This window comes from Triticum aestivum, chromosome 7D (genome assembly GCF_018294505.1).
Source record: "Triticum aestivum cultivar Chinese Spring chromosome 7D, IWGSC CS RefSeq v2.1, whole genome shotgun sequence".
Lineage (NCBI taxonomy): Eukaryota > Viridiplantae > Streptophyta > Magnoliopsida > Poales > Poaceae > Triticum > Triticum aestivum.
Genome location: NC_057814.1, coordinates 616,717,229 through 616,738,147, shown reverse-complemented (window position 1 = coordinate 616,738,147; position 20,919 = coordinate 616,717,229). Strand labels below are relative to the sequence as shown.

At 45.4% G+C, this 20,919-nt stretch overlaps 1 protein-coding gene across 5 annotated transcripts; it reads right to left on the bottom strand.

Annotated features, from left to right (window-relative positions):
* Positions 1–6,907: 6,907 nt before the first annotated feature.
* LOC123166132 (folylpolyglutamate synthase) lies at positions 6,908–10,466 on the bottom strand. 5 transcript variants are annotated; one of them, XR_006483368.1, is made up of 6 exons: positions 10,187–10,466; positions 9,939–10,063; positions 9,732–9,849; positions 8,231–8,309; positions 7,493–7,593; positions 6,908–7,005 (listed from the first exon to the last, which is right to left on the bottom strand). XR_006483368.1 is itself a non-coding variant. In XM_044583902.1 (4 exons), the coding sequence occupies exons 1-4, from the start codon at positions 10,230–10,232 to the stop codon at positions 8,296–8,298; spliced, it is 303 nt and encodes a 100-aa protein (XP_044439837.1). In that variant the 5' UTR covers positions 10,233–10,466; the 3' UTR covers positions 7,087–8,295. The 5 variants fall into 5 exon arrangements, 3 of the variants coding, with proteins under 3 accessions (XP_044439837.1, XP_044439836.1, XP_044439835.1); XR_006483367.1 differs by lacking the exon at positions 8,231–8,309 and having other exon boundaries at positions 6,938–7,005; XM_044583902.1 differs by lacking the exon at positions 6,908–7,005 and having other exon boundaries at positions 7,087–8,309.
* Positions 10,467–20,919: the final 10,453 nt, after the last annotated feature.

Genomic DNA, 20,919 nt, shown 5'->3' with positions numbered 1-20,919 from the left:
CAGCCACTGGAAGAGGTTCTAGCAGACTAGGTTGCAAGCAAGTTTCATGTTTTGCTCTTTGACATATAGGGAAAGCAGCAATGAAATCTTCTACAACTGTTTTCATACCAGGCCAATAAAAGATGCTTTTGATCTTGTGATATGTTGCTCTTCTTCCTGAGTGACCACCCACAGGGGAACTGTGCAGGGCTACAAGCAGTTTATGCCTTAATTCAGGGGTGTTACCCACATAAATTTTCCCTTTGTATCTTATAATTCCAGATGTTAAGGAGTAGTCTGACATTGTTTTATCCTTGTTTAGAAGCAGTTTTTCCAACAATTGCAAACTACTAGGGTCTTGCTGGTAACTGTTCACTAGATCTTCTGCCCAAACAGGAGTAGCTGCAGAGATAGCCATACATTTAGGAAGAACTCTTGACAGAGCATCAGCCACCTTGTTTTGAATACCCTTTTTTGTACTGAATGGTGAAATTAAATTCCACCAACTTCATCATGAGTTTGTGTTGAACTCCTTCAGTGATTCTTTGATCAGTGATGAATTTCAGTGATTGCTGATCTGTTTTAATTATCAACTCCTTTCCTAGCAGGTAGCGTCTCCATCTTTTTAGTGCTTCCAATGTTGCTAGGGCCTCTTTTTCATAAGTAGACATAGCAGCATTTCTGGGGCATAGGGATGAACTGTAGAAAGATATTGGTCTGCCTTGCTGCTTTAGGACAGCCCCAATTCCCTATCTTGATGCATCGGTTTCCAAAATGAATGGTTTGGAAAAATCTGGCAGAGCCAAAACAGGAGCAGAAGTTAATGCTTGTTTCAGTTGTTGGAAAGCTTTGGTATGTTCAGGTGACCAGTGGAAATTCCCCTTTTTGAGCAAATCATGCAGTGGTCTGCATATTACACCATAGCCTTTAATAAATCTTCTGTAATATCCTGCCAGACCCAAAAAACTTCTAAGCTTAGTGATGTTCTCAGGAACAGGTCACTCAGCTATGGCAGAGATCTTTTGTGGATCAGTAGCTACACCATCTGCAGAAATCACATGCCCCAAATATTCAACTTTCTGAGCTGCAAACACACACTTGGACATTTTGGAAAAGAGCTGGTGCTCTCCTAAAAGATCCAAAACCAACTTGATATGTTCCAAGTGCTCTATGAGATTTCTACTGAAGATCAATATATCATCAAAGAAAACCAACACAAATTTCCTCAAATAGGGACCAAATATAGTATTCATTAGTTCCTGAAATGTGCCAGGGGCATTGGACAGGCCAAATGGCATTACCAGAAATTCAAAATGACCCAAGAATGTTCTAAATGCAGTTTTATGGATATCTTCAGGTGACATTCTGATTTGGTGATAGCCATACCTTAAATCCAATTTGGTGAAATACCTTGCTCCATGCAATTCATCCAAAAGATCTTCTATAACAGGTATAGGGAATTTGTTTTTGATTGTAAGAGCATTCAACTTTCTGAAGTCTGTGCACAGTCTCATTGACCCATCCTTCTTTTTAACTAACAGCACAGGTGCGGCAAATGGACTCTGGCTGTGTCTGATGAGATGTGCAGCTAGCAATTTTTTTATCTGCTCTTCCATCTCTTTCTTTTGATTTTGGGGCACCCTATAAGGTCTGACTTGTGGTGGAGCTGCACCTTCTACCGGAGGAATTTTGTGGTCCAAGGCTCTATGAGGTGGCAGTGTTTTAGGTTCCTCAAACAAATCAGCCTACTGCAACAGTAACTTCTGTATTTGTGGTGGAGTTTTAAAATCCTCTGGTGCATCCATGAGTATGTTGTGGATTTGACACAAGAACACTTCAGGTCCTTTGTCCAAAAATTTATCCACTTTCTTAGCAGGCACTTCCTTCACACTAGCTGGAGTGGTGAACATTGCTGTTGATACAGTTTGCTTGCCCTCATGTGTGAAGCTGAATTGCTGAGCTGGAATATCAAATGAAACAGGGCTCACATCAGTAAACCAGTCATACCCCAGAATTGCATCATGGCTTGGGAGTGACAATGTTCTGAAACTATGGGAGAGTGTCATTTTGGAAATCTGAAACTGGCAGTGAGGAACAACTGCAGTAGATGTTAGTATGCCCCCTCCAGCCACTGAAATTTTCCTAGGTTTGACAGGCAGCATGTTGCAGTTTGCCTTAACTGCAAAGTCTTGATTTATGAAGGATGTAGTGCTACCAGAATCCAACAAAGCTACAGCTCTCTTCCCATTGATATGAATGATCACTGTAGGAGTTGGAACTGCCAATTGTTGTCCCATAGCAAAAGCAGAAATGAACATAGCCTGATCTTCTTCAGTCACTTGCTCTGCCTGATCTTCCAACTGTTGTTCTTCAATATCATAAGTGACTTGCTCCTCTGGTTCTTGTTGCATGGCTTGAACATTTGGGATTAACTTACATTTGTGACCATGCACCTACTTATCACCACACCTCCAGCACTCTCCTATTTTCCTGATTTTCTATGCATTATTAACAGGAGTTTCAGTGTGTCTGACAGGAATTTGTTGCTGGACAGGAGGAACAACATGTTGTTTTTGGATAAACCCTCCAGTATTTTTCTGATAGTAATTGTTATAGGGAACTGATGTCCTTTTTGTGTTTGCCACTACAGGAGGATGACAAGGCTCTACATCTTTAGCTAACCAGTATGCATCAGTGAGAGTTTGTAGTCTCAATGGTCTAATTTGGAATTTAATTCCTTCTCTAAGGCCATTGACATAGCATCTTACAAACCATAACTCTCCTAATTCTGGATTTTCCTACTGCACATCAGCCATAAGATCTTCAAATATTTTTGTATATTCTGCCACAGTGCTATTGGACTGTTTAATTGAATTGAACTTTTCAGTTAAGTCATAAGAGCCTTGTGCAGAGAATCTTTTAGTGATTTCTGTGCAGAATTCTTTCCAAGTCACCTTCTTCTTTAGTAGTCCTGATCTTCTCAGCCATACATCTGCTTCACCAATTATGTATAATTGGGCCAGGGAAACTTTATACTCTTCTGGTGCACCTGACATCTGAAAATACTTGTTGCACTGCCTGATCCAGCCCACTGGATCTTCACCTTCAAACCTAGGAAAATCCATTTTAGGTCCTTTTGTCAGAGATTTCATGAACTGGCACTGCATATCTTGTTCATAAGTTCTTGCATATCCCTGCCACAACTGCCTGTCTCTGTTTGGTTGAAATTGTTGCTGAAAAGCAGGGGTGTAAGTGGGCTGTCTGGCTGTAACTGGAGTGCCCAATGGACTTGACTGCTCATGTCTTCCTTGCTATGCATACCCTGGAGGAACAGCTGGTTTGCTGGTTCTGATGGGAGGCAAGTTCTGCTGCTGCAATTCTTCTAATTGCCTGGTCTTTTCCTTCTCAACTTCCAGCTGTTTCCTAAGTTGCTCTGTTCTCAGTATTTGATTTTGCATTTGTTCCTGCGATATTGTGGGTGATTTAGGCCTCTGTTGAGAGCTTGAAGGAACATCAGTTGTTCTTGCAATTACTGGCGCCTTCACTGACGCTTACAACACTGAATTGATCGTGGAAAGCTGTTTATCCAAGTCCAACACCACTTGCTCTACATTGCCCATCTGCACAGAAATATCTCCTTGTTTTGAACTGATGGAATGAACATCATCATGCAGTTTCGCCATATCTGCCTGCATCTGCGCCTGGTCCTTCTGCAGGATTCCAAAATCCTCTCTGAGAGACAACATTTCCTGCAGGTCCGCCTCAACGATTGTCTTGGCGCGCCACATCACCTTGATCTGAAGAAGAGGCAAGGAATTTTACCACTGGATGAACCAGCAACCCGTGCTCTACTCCAGATCCTTCCGCCGCCACGATCCACGCCCCCAAGGTGCACGGATCAGCACTCAGACGCGGGATTTTACCAGCTAAGCAAGGTGCTCAACCAACCGCTCTGGTTCGACTGATCTGCACCCGAACAACTCACCGCCGCCAGCGCCGCCGTCAATCGCCGCCTCTAGAACAAGGGTGGGAATTGGGTGGGAAATCGCGAGGAGAGAAGATTGTTGCCCACCAGAAGTTATTTCCGCCGAGGAATTGCTGGGCTCTGATACCAATTTGTCAGGACCGAACTATAATTCAGATCACAGACTAGGGATTTGAGGGAAGAAATGGGGAAAACTCGCCCAGATCTGGGAGGTGTTTGTATTAGCTGTATGTTTACATAGCCATCACGACAAATTCAATGAAAGATTCGATACTCTGGCCAGCCACAACCCGGCTGCCTTTATAGGTGGCAAGCGCTCCCGGCAACAGGTGAAAAGTAACAGTAACTAACTGAAACGATACAGTAGACATCTAACGGTCGACGACGAACGGTAAAGTGAGCCGCGATCTCAACCCTCCATCTACTGAATCGTTATCTATTATAACAGCTAGCGCTAACTGAAGAAGTAACACCATACGTTGCAGTCCTGACACCTTGCCATGCGGCTGTCGTCTCCAACGGCAACGGGGCCACCTCCCCGTCCTTCATGCTGTACACGCCGGAGTGGAGCTCCTCGCTGGCGTCGTTGTTCGACTTGTCACGCTACTGATGAAGTAGATGTGGTCCTCTCGAGCTCCGACCAGCTGACCGACGGGAAGCAACAACTCCGAGCAGCCTTTGCTGAGGAACAGAGCACACCCATTCAGCGTCTGGAGTTTGCTCCACCGTCCATGGCCCCTGCTCAGCTCCCCCGTCGCCTCGTAGACCTCGAACTTCACCGGCGTGGAGGCGTGTTCCATCGCCATCAGAAGCCGATCGCCGGACGCGACCAGGTAGTAGGAGGAGGAGAGGCGGGCCAGGTCGTAGTACTGCTCCACCTCCATGGCGTTGAGACTGTCGTCGAGGACGTGGAGCTCCACTGCAGGCCGGCATGGATCAGTGTGTACCCTGGTGAGCACGATGTCGACGACGATGGAGCCGTAGCGGGCAGGCGGCGGGCCCCACGCCATCGTCGCCATGTACCGGCGTACTCTTGGCCCTCGGAAAGAGACGACAACGTTCTTGAACGCGAAGCCGATCACGACGCCTGTCCGGACGGCCACAAGGTGGTCCGCCACCACGACCTTGCAGATGCTGCCAGCGAAGGGGGGAGCCGCCGCTGTCTCCCTCTTGGACTTGGACCTCGAGGGCCATAGGCAGTCAGGGCTGATCTGCTAAGGGGTGATCGCCCGGGAGAGAGAGAGGGTCCATGAGGGAGCACCGGCCGTTGCGGTGCACGAGAAAGAGCATGCCACTGGTGGAGACGCTCTGGATGACGTCGCCGGGAGCAGGCACGGGGGCGCGGTGGACATCATGCCTTGCAAAGTTGCTTGCAAGGCGATGGACGACGCATCACGCTTGTCGTCGACCTTGAAGTTGGTTCTGCCCCTCGGCCTCTTGAACAAATCACCATCTTGATCCATGGCCGCCTTGCCTCCTTTCTTCTTAAGAGCAGCATATTGATCTTTGAACTTGGAACAATCTTTGATGAGTGTCCAACAATGCATGAGAGTGAAAGGCTTGTTCTTACGCCGGGCCTTGAAGGCTTCTCAAGATTGGAATGCCTACACAATGAAAGAGGAGGCCAAAAATGTAACAACGAAGGACACAAGATGTAAACAAACATGAACCTGGCAAGATGTAAACAAACATGATCATAACAATGAAAAAGAGGGGGTCCACGAGGGAGCACCGGCCGTCGCGGTGCACGAGAAAGAGCATTGCCACCGGTGAAGACGCTCTGGATGACGTCGCCCGGAGCAGGCACGGGGACGCGGTGCACGGTGCCTTCGGGGAGGCTCAGGACGCACGCGGCGTTACAGAGGGCCAGCAGCGGGAGCAGAGGATCAGGCGGCGCGCCACGGGCGGCAGACGGCGCGGAAGCGGACGCGGGCGACGTGGGACGACACGCGCAGGAAGACGAGGTCCAACAGCTCCGGCGCGAGGTCCTGCCATGGGCAGCGACCGCCGAGCCTCATCGATCAATCTAACTGGATTTTAGATCCTCTGCTTGTCTCTGCTGGCTAGCGATTATGTACGTAGCCGCACGTACGTATCCGAATCCAAGTATTACACTAATTAAGAGTCTACGTTACTATCTTCATAATGGGTAGTGTCATATATATGGTAATATAGATGCCTTCATTTATTACTTTATAGACTCATTTTGCATTGGGAAGCGCTATGTGATGATAACATGACTACTAGAAAAAAGGCTGTTAGTGGCGCACCAGTTTTTTTATTAATGGGTGCGCCACTATTAACACGCCACTAGTAATTGTTAGTAATGGCACACCTTTGATGCGCCATTGGTAATCCAAATACCAATGGCGCACCACATGGTGCGCCACTACTAACCCTTAGGTGCTCCACTGGTATTCCCTCCAGGTGCGCCACTAATAGCCTTATAGGTGCGCCACTAGTAATAAAGGAAGGTGCGCCACTAATTAGAGCTTAAGGGCATGTCCAATGCCTGGCCGCTTGCACGAGTGCTTAGGAAAATAAAAGAAAAGTTAAATCACGTAGCAGCGGCTGTAGCATCCAATCCTCCAACGCTAATGACAAGGCTAGGCGCTTAATATGGCACACTTCCAGTCCTAGCGCAGAAGGAAAAGAGGTCTAGCGCCCGGCGCGAGAAGTTGCGTCGACGCAAGCGTGAATCCTGGGCTTAGCTGGGAACAGAAAAAAAGGGCTAGGATTTAGGGCATAACGGCTGGGGATTTGACCCTAGCGCCCGGGCTAAGCGCCTCCATTGTAGGTGCCCTAAATGCGCCACTAGTAATGTATTTGGAAAACAAAAAAAAAATCCAAATTTACAGAAAACAACCTATAAGAAAAAATAATTTAAAAACAAAAAATGAAATAGAATCATAATTTTTATTATAGTAAAAATATTACAATGTCTTTACAAGTATCCAATAAAAGGAAAATTGCAAGGAAATAAAAGAAAATCCTAAAACTAATCTTCTAGTAATCTTTTCTTCTTTTTCTTCACTTTATCCCTGCAAAATGTAACAAAATAAACAGAAAGACAAACAAACTATTTATAACATGTCAATACTGTCATTTTTTATGCAAACTAGATATGAGCATATATTTCCAGAATTACATGGTGTGAATATTGTATGAGTAAGATTATAATGGAAATGAATTTTGATAGGAGCCCACTTTCGACGAGTATTTATCTGACAGAGCTAAATAATCAGGGCATTTACCTTTTGATAATATTATTATACTATACTACCAGTATACTACTCCACTTGGATTTTTTAGATGAGCAGATCTGAGATAGACATCTGTTCAAGTGGCTATAGGTAGGCTTGAAGAATTCTCATCGGTTCAAGTGGCTACAGGTAGTCGCACAGCTGGAATATAGACTACTAGTACTATTTGAAAAGAAAACAAGAGCAAATCTGAACGTACTAGTCAGATCCGATCACATTGAGCTAGAAAGAAAATTCATCAGGAAACAGATGGCCGGCGACTTACTTCCAGACGTTGAGGATCTCGTTGTGCCCGGCGAAGACGCTGCGGAGCGCGTCGCGGACGGACTGCTCACAGCGATAGCTGCCGCAGATGAACTCGTTGTCCTGCAGGTAGTCCAGCAGCCAGGAATTAAAGATAGGAGGGCTAGAACTGAAAGAACTAACATCTTAGAAAGCAACAGGAGATAATTCATATATGCAAAATACATATGAAGTGGTCTTCACCAAATTTGTTGAAACATGAACGAAATGTTTTAGCAGTACCAATGATACATGTCAAATTAATTGTTCCTGTCATGACAATGTAAAAGTAGTACTTGCATGCCAATGAAGACTTGCTAGTGTCAGATTCTATGAGGTTCAGGACATGTGTAATTGTGCCAAGTTGACTTGTAATGCCATTATTCATGATCTGAACTTTATCCTCCACAAAATAAAATAACAGTTGATCCATGCGAATGATACTTAATTTTGAAGCTACTGTTAATTTATAAACTGAATATAAAGTGAGTTTATAAATTCAGAAACAGAAAATTCAGTTAGGCTACTGTTAACTGAATTTTGGAGTGTATACTTAACAAAGGCTTCATTTGACTGTACAGTCAAATTAAAAAAAAATGTGTTCATGGGGCAGCAGCACTAAGAACTGAAAGAAAAAGGTGCAGACAAAAGCTACTGAAAAACAATATCAGAAGTAGTGCAGACGCTGTTGAGGCGCTGACTGAACCATTGATAGTACTACCACTCTTCTTTTTTGCGTCCATTAGCGTGACAGTGAGATTACAACCCTGCCATCGACGACGACGACTAGGTTGCTGCTGCTGCAGGACAAAAATGTGGAAAATGTTATACATGTAGTTACCAATCCAAGATGCGGAACATGAAAAACGGTCCTCTGACAACTCGAGAGACAAGTGACTGGTTCATTGCCGGTATCAAATTCAACGCAGGGCACAGATGTGAAAATAATGTTACTACATGTGGGCACCACTTGAAAATACAGTATGTACGATTTCGAACTGGGCATTACGGGGACAGTTTGAAGATGTAGAGATTTGTGTTATACCACAATCTGAGTCCCCTCTGGTGCTTATACAGTCTGGCATTCAGTAGCTTTGCGGCTATTGATGATTTCTGCCACAGCAAGAAGGAAAAATAGGGGTTACCGGGAGTAGCTTCCCCATCTGAACCAGATACTGCCTGTACATCACAAGACGGCCTACTGAGGCATCCTTTGGCCATACAAAGCACTCTAGCAAGCACTAGAACATCGGGCCTGAACAATCACACCTGTCTCTCTCAAAAGGCCTGTCTACCTGGTGCTGGGACTTGCCAGGGAGTGACAATGATGTACTGATCCCAGAAACAGAGACAGAGGGAGATCCATTCAAGCTAAAACCGTTGGAAATAAGAAGACTGCTGTTGCAAAACTATTCTCTACAGATATGTGTGAGATATCTCAGGTAATTTTTTAAGAAACAAACGCAACAGTGTAGACCCTGCTTAACTCCGTTGTTTATTTGTTTTGCCTGAGCTGCGTGCAGGAAAGAGAGCTCCCTTTCAATGCAACACATGTAGCTTGAAACGGAAAAACCTATATGCATCGCTCCGCACAAGTATTTCAAAGACACACAACGCAATTCATTTATCGTGGCAGTGCTTACTGGAAGTCTGATGCAGCCGACGTACTAAAACTAAGCTGCACTATCCAGAGGTTACAAGATTTGGTGTATATATAGTCATAATAGCACATGGAATTCTTCCGTGGCTGCTTAGTGTCTGCACTCTGTGCAGAACAGGACCAGATTCTTGGACTGAATTTCATGGATTTTATATTATTCACATCTGCCAAAATGAAACCTGGTAGTGGTAGATACACGATTTCAGGTGCTGGACTCAGTTGAATTTACTTCCCCCTTCCCTGCTATGGAGTGCGAGCTACATAGGATGAGGATCATCAATTAACTGTCTACGGCACTTGTTGCAATTGGATCATAAGACCAGAAATAAATCATCTATCAACTGAAACCTTCATCCCCCCCTTCAAAAATACCAAGCGACCAACCGTGGAGCTCGGCTACGGCAGACGGGCAGAGGGATTTCTACGCCATCCACGGGATCGGGACTGGGGGTGCGGAAGGATCCACGGGCAAGAGCCCTGGTTCTGCCTTGAGCTCCCTTGCTCCTAGGGCATCGTCGTACTGATGCAAGGGGTGAATCGGGGCGGAGCGGAGAGGGCGTACCTGACTGGTGGGCAGACGAATCGGAGCTTCCCGATCGGGCCGCGCGACATGGATGACCTTTGGTGCCGGCGACATGGATGACCTTCATCCGCGCGATGGGCTCCTCCAGCTCCAGAATCTGAAGAACCAAATCCGCCCTCTAGATCAGACAACACATCCCCACCCACATCGCGGTTGAGGAGGAGGATGAAGGAGGGGACGGAGTACCTGGAGGTAGCGGCCCATGAGGTCCCACTGGTTGCCGCGGTTGCCGGTGTCCGCGCGCACCTTCTGCGTGATGAGCGAGGAGAGCCGGGCCAGCACCTCCTCGTACTCCCCCGCCGCCGCGCCACCTGCACATCAATCCCCACCCCGCCGCACGAACGCGGCAGCCATCAGTACAGTACCCAGCCCAACACGCACCACTAGTGTCACTCCACGAAGCTAGCAAGCCCCGATCGGGTCGCGTCGCTCACCTGCGTGCTCCGCAGCGGCGGCGGCGGTGGAGGAGGAGGACTCCATGGCGCGGGGGAGGAAGCAGCGGGTGCGGGAGGAGGCGAGCGGCGAGGAGAGGAGTAGGCGGCAGCGGAGGCTGGCGGCGGCGACGAGAGGGGGGGTGAGGCATGGGCGGCGGGGGAATATGCGGCCGGGGCTTCCCGATCTAGATCGAAGTCGAGGGAGGTGGGTGGGTGTGTCAGGAGGAAGGAGAGGGGAGAGAACGTGACTAGGGGAAGGGGATAAGGGGTGATAGCAATGGCGCACTGGTAGGGGGTGCGCCATACGTACAGATAGCAATGACGCATTTTTTACTGGTGCTCCATTACTAGTTAAAGCTAATAATGGCGCACTTTCCCCTGGTACGCCACTGCTAAGTCTGGGGAGGGGTGGGGGCCCAGGACAAAACTAGTAATGGCGTACCACACATCAGGTGCGTCATTAGTAATATGGCCACTAATGGCGCACCCATATCTGGTGCATGGTGCGCCATTAATGCCCATATTAGGTATAGCCGTTTTTGTAGTAGTGCATATTACTCCCTCCGTCCGGTGAAAAGTGTACATATAGAAATTTTAGAACAAATTATGGAGTGAAGTACAAAATGCATTGGAAAGGTACAAGCCACCATCTTTCTTCTCTTTAATTACCAACCTCAATGAGCTAAGTGCATATAGAAATCAAGGAGACCATGCGTAGAATGTTATTGGTCTTGATTACCGTGTGATGAGAGAGAAACATTTTTTCCTACTTTAAAGTGCATTGGAAAGATAGAAGTACACTATTTTATGGACAAATTTCAAAGCCAAATGTACACTTTTCATCGGACGGAGGAAGTATGTTACTCAATTTGCCTTTCTCCTTATTAACTACTTGCCACCTCATCATTTTTGCTTATGTGGCATCTATGTTACTACCCATGTTACTTCCAATATGACCAGCCTAACTAAATCTCTCTCCCCCTGATTTTCATGGGATGGGCCCTTCACCCACTAATCCTCCAATCCTAACTGTCCACGTTTCAATTTACGTTAAACCCGTAGCTAACCTTACATAAGTCTAGCATCACCGACTAATCCAGATTCCTTGGTTGCAAAAGTACTTAAAGCTAAATACTACCCCAATGGAACTCTTTTGGATGCTATCCCAAAGAATGGGTCATCATTTACATGGCAACGTATTTTAAAGGGCCTTGATACATTCAAGAGGATTGGTACCGGTGAGGAGGTAAATATATGGAGGGATCCTTGGATACCTTCAAACTCGGATATGATGGTAATTACACCGAGAGGCCAATCAATTATTACAAGAGTTTGTGAACTCATTGATCCGGTGACCGGGGAGTGGGATGAACAGCTATTACAGAGTCTTTTCTACCCTGTGGATGTTAGAAGAATACCTCAGATCCCGCTCAACACACACGCATTTGAGGATTTCATTGCCTGGCAACCTAATTGCATCGGAATTTTTTCAGTGAAAACTGCGTACCATTTGCAATGGATGCACACTTATAGAGCACATGCAAATACGATGGAGAGGGCCGGTGGTTCAGCGCCTTTGGCAGTGTGGAATACACTTTGGAAAGTGCAAGTCCCATGTAGAATTCAGATTTTTTTGGGTGGAGGGTTCTGCGAGGAATCGTTCCGCTAAAAGCAATCCTGACAAACAGACACATTGGTTCTAATGGGGCGTGCCCGATATGCCATCAAGGTGCTGAGGATATTAGGCATCTTTTATTTCTATGTGTGCATGCAAAGGAAGTGTGGAGGCGCCTTGGGATGTTGCAACTGGTGGAAGATGCTGTACCAGTGGATAGGTCGGGCTCGAGTAGATTCGAACATCTTTTAACCCTTCTGGATGATCTACCGATGGTACATTCTAATGTCAACTTCAAACAAGCACTAATGGTGGGAGCATGGTACTTGTGGTGGATACATAGGCAAATGACACATGATGAGCCGGTGCCACTTTCTTGGAGATGGCCCATATCCATTCTATCGATTGCTTCAAATTTCCAGAATTCATTGACAAGATCACATGTAATGCCAGAGACTAAATGGTGTAAGCCGGACCCAGGATACACAAAACTAAATGTTGATGCAACCTTTTTTCCAGATGAAGGGAGTGGGGCAACTGCGGCTGTTATCAGGGATATTCATGGAAACTTCATTGCCGTGCAATGCAATTTTGTACCGGTGGCGGCGGATGCGATTACAGGCGATGGCCATGAGGGATGGGCTATTCTTTGCCAACTCTCTAGGACTAAACCAGATTGAAGCGAAATCAGATTCTCCTTAGGTAATTAACTTCTGCAATGGCCAAGAAAGATGGTGGGATGAAGCTGCGGCTCTCTTCGCCGAATGCGTTGATATTAGTACGTCAATTGAGAAGGTCATTTTAAGCATTGTATTCGTTCTTGTAATCAAGGGGCGCATGTGTTAGCTAACTTCTCTTTTTGTAATAAGTCGAATCTCAGTTGGTTAAACGAGCCACCTGATGCCATTGCCAGTAAGCTCGCGGACGATATAAGTGTTCTATAATTCAATAAAGCCTGCCATGATGGCCTTCCCTAAAAAAAAGTGTCTAGCATCACCGATATACTACTAAAAGGGGATGGCGCGCTCCTCCGCGCCCGGCTATAGGCGCACTATCCATAGGTGATTTTTTATGTCCTACTTTTAATTTTAATAGGGATGGCCAAGATAAGCATCATACTGTGGTGAGTTTGGATGTGGGCGGCGGTCTGGTATGGATACATTTGGTCAGATGAGAGCGTGTGGCCGTTTACGTGACGTGCGCATATTGGTACTGGGGCCATCCCGACCAATCTCATGTATTGGTCCATGTAAGTTGATTATGGGTAAAAAGATATCCATAGTATGGAAATTTCATGCATAAACTAAAAACAAAGGATTCAAGAAAGGAAAAGGGATTAGTTTTTTTTTTGATAAAAGTTGTGTGGTTAGAAGTTATATATTTATATCATGAAAATCTTGTTTGATTTAAGAAAGGAACTCCAACAAGTAGTAGTTATTTGTTTTTATTTATAGTTAGTAAAGAATTATTAATGTTTTGTAAAAAGAAAAAAATACTAATCAATAATCTTCATGAATTCAAAGATTTTTTTGTTCGTTTATATTGCTTTCGAATGAATTCCTAATTGTTTAATTGTGACTCCACGGACAACGAAGAGGCACGTCCTCGGACGATCGCAAACATTGTGGTTTTTCTCTAACTTGGACAGTTTTATTGGGTAATGCAGGATTCTATCTACTAGTTTACTTCCCAGGTCTTCTCTTTGTTCTTTTATTTTTTTTGAATTCATGGACTTTTTTGATAAATATAATGAATATTTTAAATTTGTCAACATTTTTTTAGTTTGCAACTGTTTTGAATTTAAGAATACTTTTAAAATTATTGAAATTCGTGAGCATATTATCAGCTCGGGAACATTTTTAAAATATGTGAATATTTTAGAAATCCGGACATGTTCTTGCAATAATATATTGTTTAAAGTCAAAATCCGGTAGTCAGTTCTCTGAAACAGGGAGTTGCCGAGTTTTCTTCGACTAGTATTTTTTGGACAGAACATTAGCTTTTTTTTTTGACCAGCAAGCCTGGGACCTTTTTATTCCTTATCAAATATTGTTACATCGTTTATAAGTGTATGCATAAGAAATGGCTGTTTACTCCAGCGGCACTTATGGGCCGGCTCAGCAGAGAGTTGTAGCTAGCTCCCTGTCTATGCAAGCAAGTAATAGTCGCTAATCAAACGGCAAAATTCGACTAAAAAAATCAAACGGCAAAGTACGCATGCAAGGCTGCACCCCACGGGAGGCCCACACTCGAGCCACCGTGAAGCTCCTGATGGCCTGAGCGCTGGCCTAGCCAGCCACGCATAAACTAAGAGAAGATATGAAGCCCAGCCCACAACAATGGACCAGTTTCCAATTTGGTAGCACTGTTTTACTCCCTGGCCCGCCCAACTTGGTTTTTAGCTCCGCCACTGCTAAGTGCATGCTGAGCAGTCATGTCAGTAACTTCAATTATAAATTAAACTGAATAATCAAATGCTTTTATCTCGTTCTCGCTGTTGCGCGTGTTGTATTTATTTAGACCTTTAAGGAGGCTAGCTAACTTGCTCCCACGTCGAGCCTCTGATTTCATGCATTTCTGGCTGTTGGATCATGGTCAATCCGGTCTTTGGGCTCGATTCGGCCATTGGATCGGTGGCGTTCGTTTTGACCAAGTTGTTGTTTTCTAAGGTCTAATGACTGGTGGGCTCGTGGCAGGCAGATGTTGGCTGGGTGAGGTGTTTCGAGGTGTGGGGTAGGCCTCTCCTTGTGTGCCGCGTGCCCTCCGCGCGTTTGGTACCCCAGGTGAGCGTTGCTTCACATGAGTCGCCACTTCAAAAAAAACCCAGCCCTATTTCCCCTCGACCCCATAGCACAGCACCCCTCCCTCGTCTTCCTCCTCTTCCGTACGCTCTCACCTGCTTTGCCCGTCATCTCCTCCGCCTTCAACTCCTCCTTGTGCCTCCTGCCGTTGCCTCATGGCGCCACCCTCCCCCACGAAGCTCCGCGCCGCGGCAATGGTCATCCTCGGCAGGCTCCTCTCCCGACGCTCTCCTCCACAGGGGTCAGACTGCGGTCGATGACGATGGCCTGCTCCCAGGCTAAGGTAGAGGTTTCTCCGGTGATTGCCAACTCATGAAGAGGCGTCTGTTCAACGAGCCGCCCATCCCAGCCACCTATGTACAAGGTATGCAACTGTTTTATTTTGTTTTCTTCTGTTGATTCTTTGATGGGATTCAAACATTAACTTTTATAGATGGGAAGGCCTACATATGAAGAGCATGGAGAACACCTTGGCCTCTTTCCCTCATGATGAGAACTTCTGCCCGTACATCTCAAATGAAATTTACAGGTGAACGATCCACGGAGACTGGCATGTTTTTTCAAATTGATTGAAGTTTAATTAGGACTTTACATACGGCTATCTATTTAGTATCATAATACCTGAGCTTCTACTAATTTTCTAGAATGTTATTTGTGAAAGATTTGGTATAAGCGTTCCTACTCCTCGAGGGAGCCGCGTCGTGTATATTTATATGGGGCAAACAATGCCTTGCCGTGGCGTACAAGAGAGACCAGAGAGAACTCCAATCTGGTTCGGTATAAGAGATAGAGAGAGATACGAGAGAGAGAGATAGAGATAGGTTAAGATTACATGAAGTAAACTACTCAAACTCTAACACCCTCCCTTAATCTAAACTATCCTATGTTGAGATTTCTCTTGAACTCTTCAAAAGACTTGGCCGGCAAAGCTTTGGTGAATCCATCAGCTACTTGATCCTTAGATGGAATGAACCGTATATCCAACTTCTTCTCTGCAACCCTTTCACGCACAAAATGAAAATCAATCTCAATGTGTTTGGTTCTACCATGAAACACTGGATTAGCAGAAAGGTAGGTTGCTCCCAAGTTATCACACCATAGACAAGATATACGAAGTTGCTTGATTCCTAACTCATGAAGCAAAGATTCCACCCAAATAATTTCAGCAGTTGCATTTGCTAGTGATTTGTATTCAGCCTCTGTACTTGACCTTGACACAGTGGCTTGTTTTCTGGCACTCCAAGAAATAAGGTTTGAACCAAAAAATACTGCAAATCCTCCAGTTGACTTTCTGTCATCAACACATCCTGCCCAATCAGCATCAGAGAAAGCACTGACAAGTGTGGAACTAGAACGTCTGAACTGAAGTCCGTTTAATGTATCGTACAATCCTTTTGACAGACGTCCAATGAGTGGAGGTAGGAGCATGTAAATATTGACAAACCTTGTTTACAGCAAATGATATGTCTGGTCGTGTCAAAGTTAAGTATTGTAGGGCTCCAACAACACTTCTATATTTTGTGCTCTCCTCTTCATTAAGAGGTTCTCCTTGATATGCTGAAAGTTGTTCTGAAGAAGACAATGGTGTAGGTGAGGGTTTGCAATCCTTCATTCCCATACGAGTTAGAAGTTCAGTGGCATATTTTTCTTGATTCAACACTATGCCATCTTGAGTCTTCTTAACTTCAATGCCTAAGAAGAAATGTAAATCACCAAGATCCTTCAAAGCAAATTCTGAACTCAAATCACGCAGGAGAGCATTAGTGGCATCTTGTGAAGAGCTTGCAACTATAATATCATCCACATATATGAGCACAAAAATCATTGTGTTTGCCTTATTATAAATGAAGAGAGATGTATCTGCCTTGGATGGAATAAACCCAAGATGCTTCAACTGTGAACTTAGCCTTGAGAACCATGCTCTAGGTGACTGTTTCAGACCATAAAGGGCTTTGTCAATCTTGCAAACATAATTAATGAGGTGTTTGTTTGTTTTCATATCCTGGTGGTTGCCTCATATAGACCTCCTCTTCCAGAACACCATGCAGAAACGCGTTCTGAACATCTAGCTGTCGAAGACTCCATCCCCTGGAAACAGCAATGGCTAGCACAAGTCTTATAGTAGCAGCTTTTACAACTGGACTAAAGGTATCCTCATAATCAATACCATACCGTTGCTTAAATCCTTTTGCAACTAGACGTGCTTTATACCTATCAATGGAGCCATCTGCTTTTCTTTTAATTCTATAGACCCACTTGCAGTCAATAATATTTTTACCTCTCTGACTTGGCACCAAGTGCCATGTTTTATTCTTCATGAGTGCATCATATTCTTCATCCATAGCCTTTCTCCATTTAGGATCTCCAAGTGCATCATTCAACCTTGCTGGTTCACCTGAAACACATAACATACCATATGGTATAGTGCCATCTCTTCTTATTTTGGGGTTTCTAATACCTTTTTGTAGCCGGGTCATGATCCTTGAAGTAGTAGCAGGCTGTTCTTGCTGTTGCACAGGAGATTGCAAAGACTGGCTGGTGGCAGAAGATCCTGGCGACCCATCCATGTGTGCAGACCGGGCTGGTGTACCGGATCCAGTAGACCCCGGTGTGGCTTGACCCGAACTAGCGATGGCCGAGTCCACAGAGTAATCCGGAGCAGAGAATCCCGAGCCTGGCGCTCCTGTTCCCTGCATGTGCGCGCCGGACGAGGGAGATCCCGTGTCCTCTCCTGTCCCTTGCATGCGCGCTGACGTGGCAGATGCGGAGCGGGCCGGGGACGGCTGATCCCCTGTCGGCTGACAGGCGCGTGATCCCGCGCAGATCTCCGCCCGTGATCCAAGGCGGATCGGCGCGCAGGCGTGGCAGGCGCCGCCGCATCCTCCTCGTGCTCCACGCCTGCTGCTTCTTCCTCATACACATCAAATATAGCATCAATTTGTACCGGATTTTGATCATCTTGACCGTTTTGAACGCCGTTTTCTTCATGCACCTGCACAGGCATAGTACCAGGAGTAGAACTAGAAGAAATATTAGCACATTGGTTAGCACAATTGTTATCACCCCCTTGATCAAACTCCGTAAGTAGAAGAATTTCTTTTCGAAGAAGGGCACCGGCGTTTGGATGAAGTGACTTGAAAGGAAATACAGATTCATCAAAGACAACATCCCTAGATATATAGACTCTGCCAGTAGAGACATCAAGACATTTGACCCCTTTGTGTATAGGACTATAACCCAAGAAAACACATTGTTTGGAACGAAACGCAAGTTTGCGTGTGTTGTATGGTCGAAGATTCGGCCAACATGCACAACCAAATATGCGTAGGGATGTATAATCAGGAGTAATACCAAAAAGACGAGTGATAGGATTTTCAAATTTGATGACTTTACTGGGGCGAATATTGATAAGGTATGTTGCGGCGAGAAAGGCCTCATCCCAGAATTTGAGAGGCATAGATGCATGAGCTAGCAATGCTAGTCCTACTTCAACAATGTGGCGATGCTTTCGTTCAGCAGAACCATTCTGTTGGTGAGCATGGGGACAGGATACATGGTGAGAAATTCCAATCTTTTGAAAAAAAGAATTAAGTTTCTCATACTCACCTCCCCAGTCTGTTTGCATGGCAAGAATTTTAGAGTTCAGTTGACGTTCAACAAGACTTTGAAAGTTGCTAAAAACTTGAAAGACATCGGATCGCTTCTTTAGCAAATAAATCCAAGTAAACTTGCTATAGTCATCAATAAAGCTTACATAATAAGAAAATCTACCGACTGAAGTGGGGGCTGGTCCCCAAACATCTGAAAAGATAAGTTGTAACGGAGCAGTAGATACACTAGTAGAGATGGGATATGGTAATTGATGACTTTTTGCTTGTTGACACGCATCACAAACTGACTCGATACTAGACACAAAAGGAAGTTTATTTTTGCTAATGACATGCTGAACTATAACTGAAGATGGATGACCCAAGCGTCGATGCCACTTTTCTGAAGATGGTTTGGTGACACTCCAAGCTTGTTTATTTGACTCTGACGTAGAAGAAGATGATGTGATTGGATAGAGACCTCCCTCGCATCTTCCTCTAAGGATGACTCTCCTCGTTGCCAAATCCTTAATCACAAAAGAGTAAGGGTAGAATATGATGAGAACATTATTGTCACGTGTAAAACGATGAACAGAGACAAGATTTTTTGATGCATGAGGGATATGTAAGACATTGTTGAGACGAAAAATTTTCTGAGGGGTTTTAACAATTGAGTTATCAATATGAGTAATATCCATACCAGCTCCGCTTGCCGTGTGAACTTGGTCACCTCCATGGTATTTCTCCCGCATCGTCAACTTATCAAGCTCTCCTGTGATATGCTCGGTAGCACCCGAATCTGCATACCAGTTAGTGTCGATGCCATACGAGTTGGTGACGAGGTTAACCTTCTTCCTTTCCTGATGATCTTCCTTGTACCGATCCCAGCAGTCCCTAGCGCCGCCAGCATGGTATTTGTAACATATCTGGCACTCGGGGTAATCACCCTCATGCTGCTGCTGATACTGATGTGGTGGTGGCTGGCGTTGACGCTGCTGGTAGCCGCTGTTCCCACCGGTGCGAACAGGAGGAGAGGGAGCACGGTCAGAGCGACCACGCCCTCTTCGTCCGCGGCCTCCTCTGCCCCGAGACTGGCCACGCCCCCTGTACATGGCATTGGCTGAAGAACGAAAGCCTGGTCCATCGCCAAGCATCTCCATCCTCTGATCGAAAGCGGAAATCTGCGAGAAAAGATCATCAACAGAGATGGAATTCTTGATGGCGCCAACTGCTGCAACGACGGGATCGTAATCCCGATCGAGTCCGGCGAGGATGTAGTCCACCATCTCTCCATCTGTCACCGGACGACCTGCTGCCGCAAGCTCGTCTCCGAGGCTTTTCATCTTGGTGATGAAAGCATTGCTGGACATGTTGCCCTTCTTGGTGTTGGAGATGGCGATCCTCAGGTTTGTTATTCGTGATTGCGACTGCGCAGCAAATATCGTGGTAAGGGCGGTCCATAGATCAAGGGTACTTTCCTTACCGATAACTTGCGCGAGGATTTCTGGAGTGAGCGAATTCAGCAGATAACTTAGGACCTGCTGATCTTTGGCAATCCATGGACCATACAGTGGATTCGGCTCGATGGCCGTGGTCTTGTCCGCCTTGGCGATCTCCACTGTTTTCGGCGGCGCTGCATCGCTGCCGTCGAGAAGACCGGTCACCTGCGCGCCTCGCAGAGCCGGCAGAACTTGCGCCTTCCATAGGAGGTAGTTCCCCCTCGCGAGCTTCTCTGTTGGTGGAGCGCCGAGGTTGAGGCCGACGGCGCTGGAGCTCATGATGATGGTGATGGAAGGGCGCTAGGGTTCTGGTTTTTTTTGTGTTGCTAGATGATAGGGAAGAGGCTAGCTCTGTATACCATGAAAGATTTGGTATAAGCGTTCCTACTCCTCGAGGGAGCCGCGTCGTGTATATTTATATGGGGCAAACAATGCCTTGCCGTGGCGTACAAGAGAGACCAGAGAGAACTCCAATCTGGTTCGGTATAAGAGATAGAGAGAGATACGAGAGAGAGAGAGAGAGATAGAGATAGGTTAAGATTACATGAAGTAAACTACTCAAACTCTAACAATTTGTTACTCCTTTCAGTTATGAAGTGTTCGTCTTTTATGTGTTGGTATTAGAAAACCTGCAGTTTCAGTTTGCTTCTACACTTTATCAAAGTTAATGCTTTCCGTTATTGGTCATGCAACTTTTGAAGCACATACATCTTAGCCTGGGAGGAGGCCATCGTCATCGACCTGAATTATCTGCTTTAGTTTCTATACTGGATTATTGAACATCAATACATGTCCGATAATTCAACTTGGATTATCTGCTTCTTTTTTAAGCACATACATCAATACATGTCTATAATGCTTATAATTTTGAAGCACATATCTAGCAGTTTTTAACATAGAGGAATGACGCATTATATATATTCTTTGGTTGTCGTCATTATTCAGCCGCACGGAGTTATCAAGTGTGATTCATATAAAACTTGATATATTTATGTCTTTGTGATGCCGGTTATGCCCATGTATTGCTCAACAGCAATACTAGCATTTAGGTAGAATTGGCCCTTTTCATTCTTGACTATGCGATGTGAGTTGATAAACAAGTGTACATGGGACCTATATCAACATGGTCTTTCATTCGCCATGTGTGACACCACTGAATACTTTAAATAAGCTAGTTGTAGTCATGTTACATTTTACATGGTTGTGCAAGTTAAAGGTTCTAATACAGTTT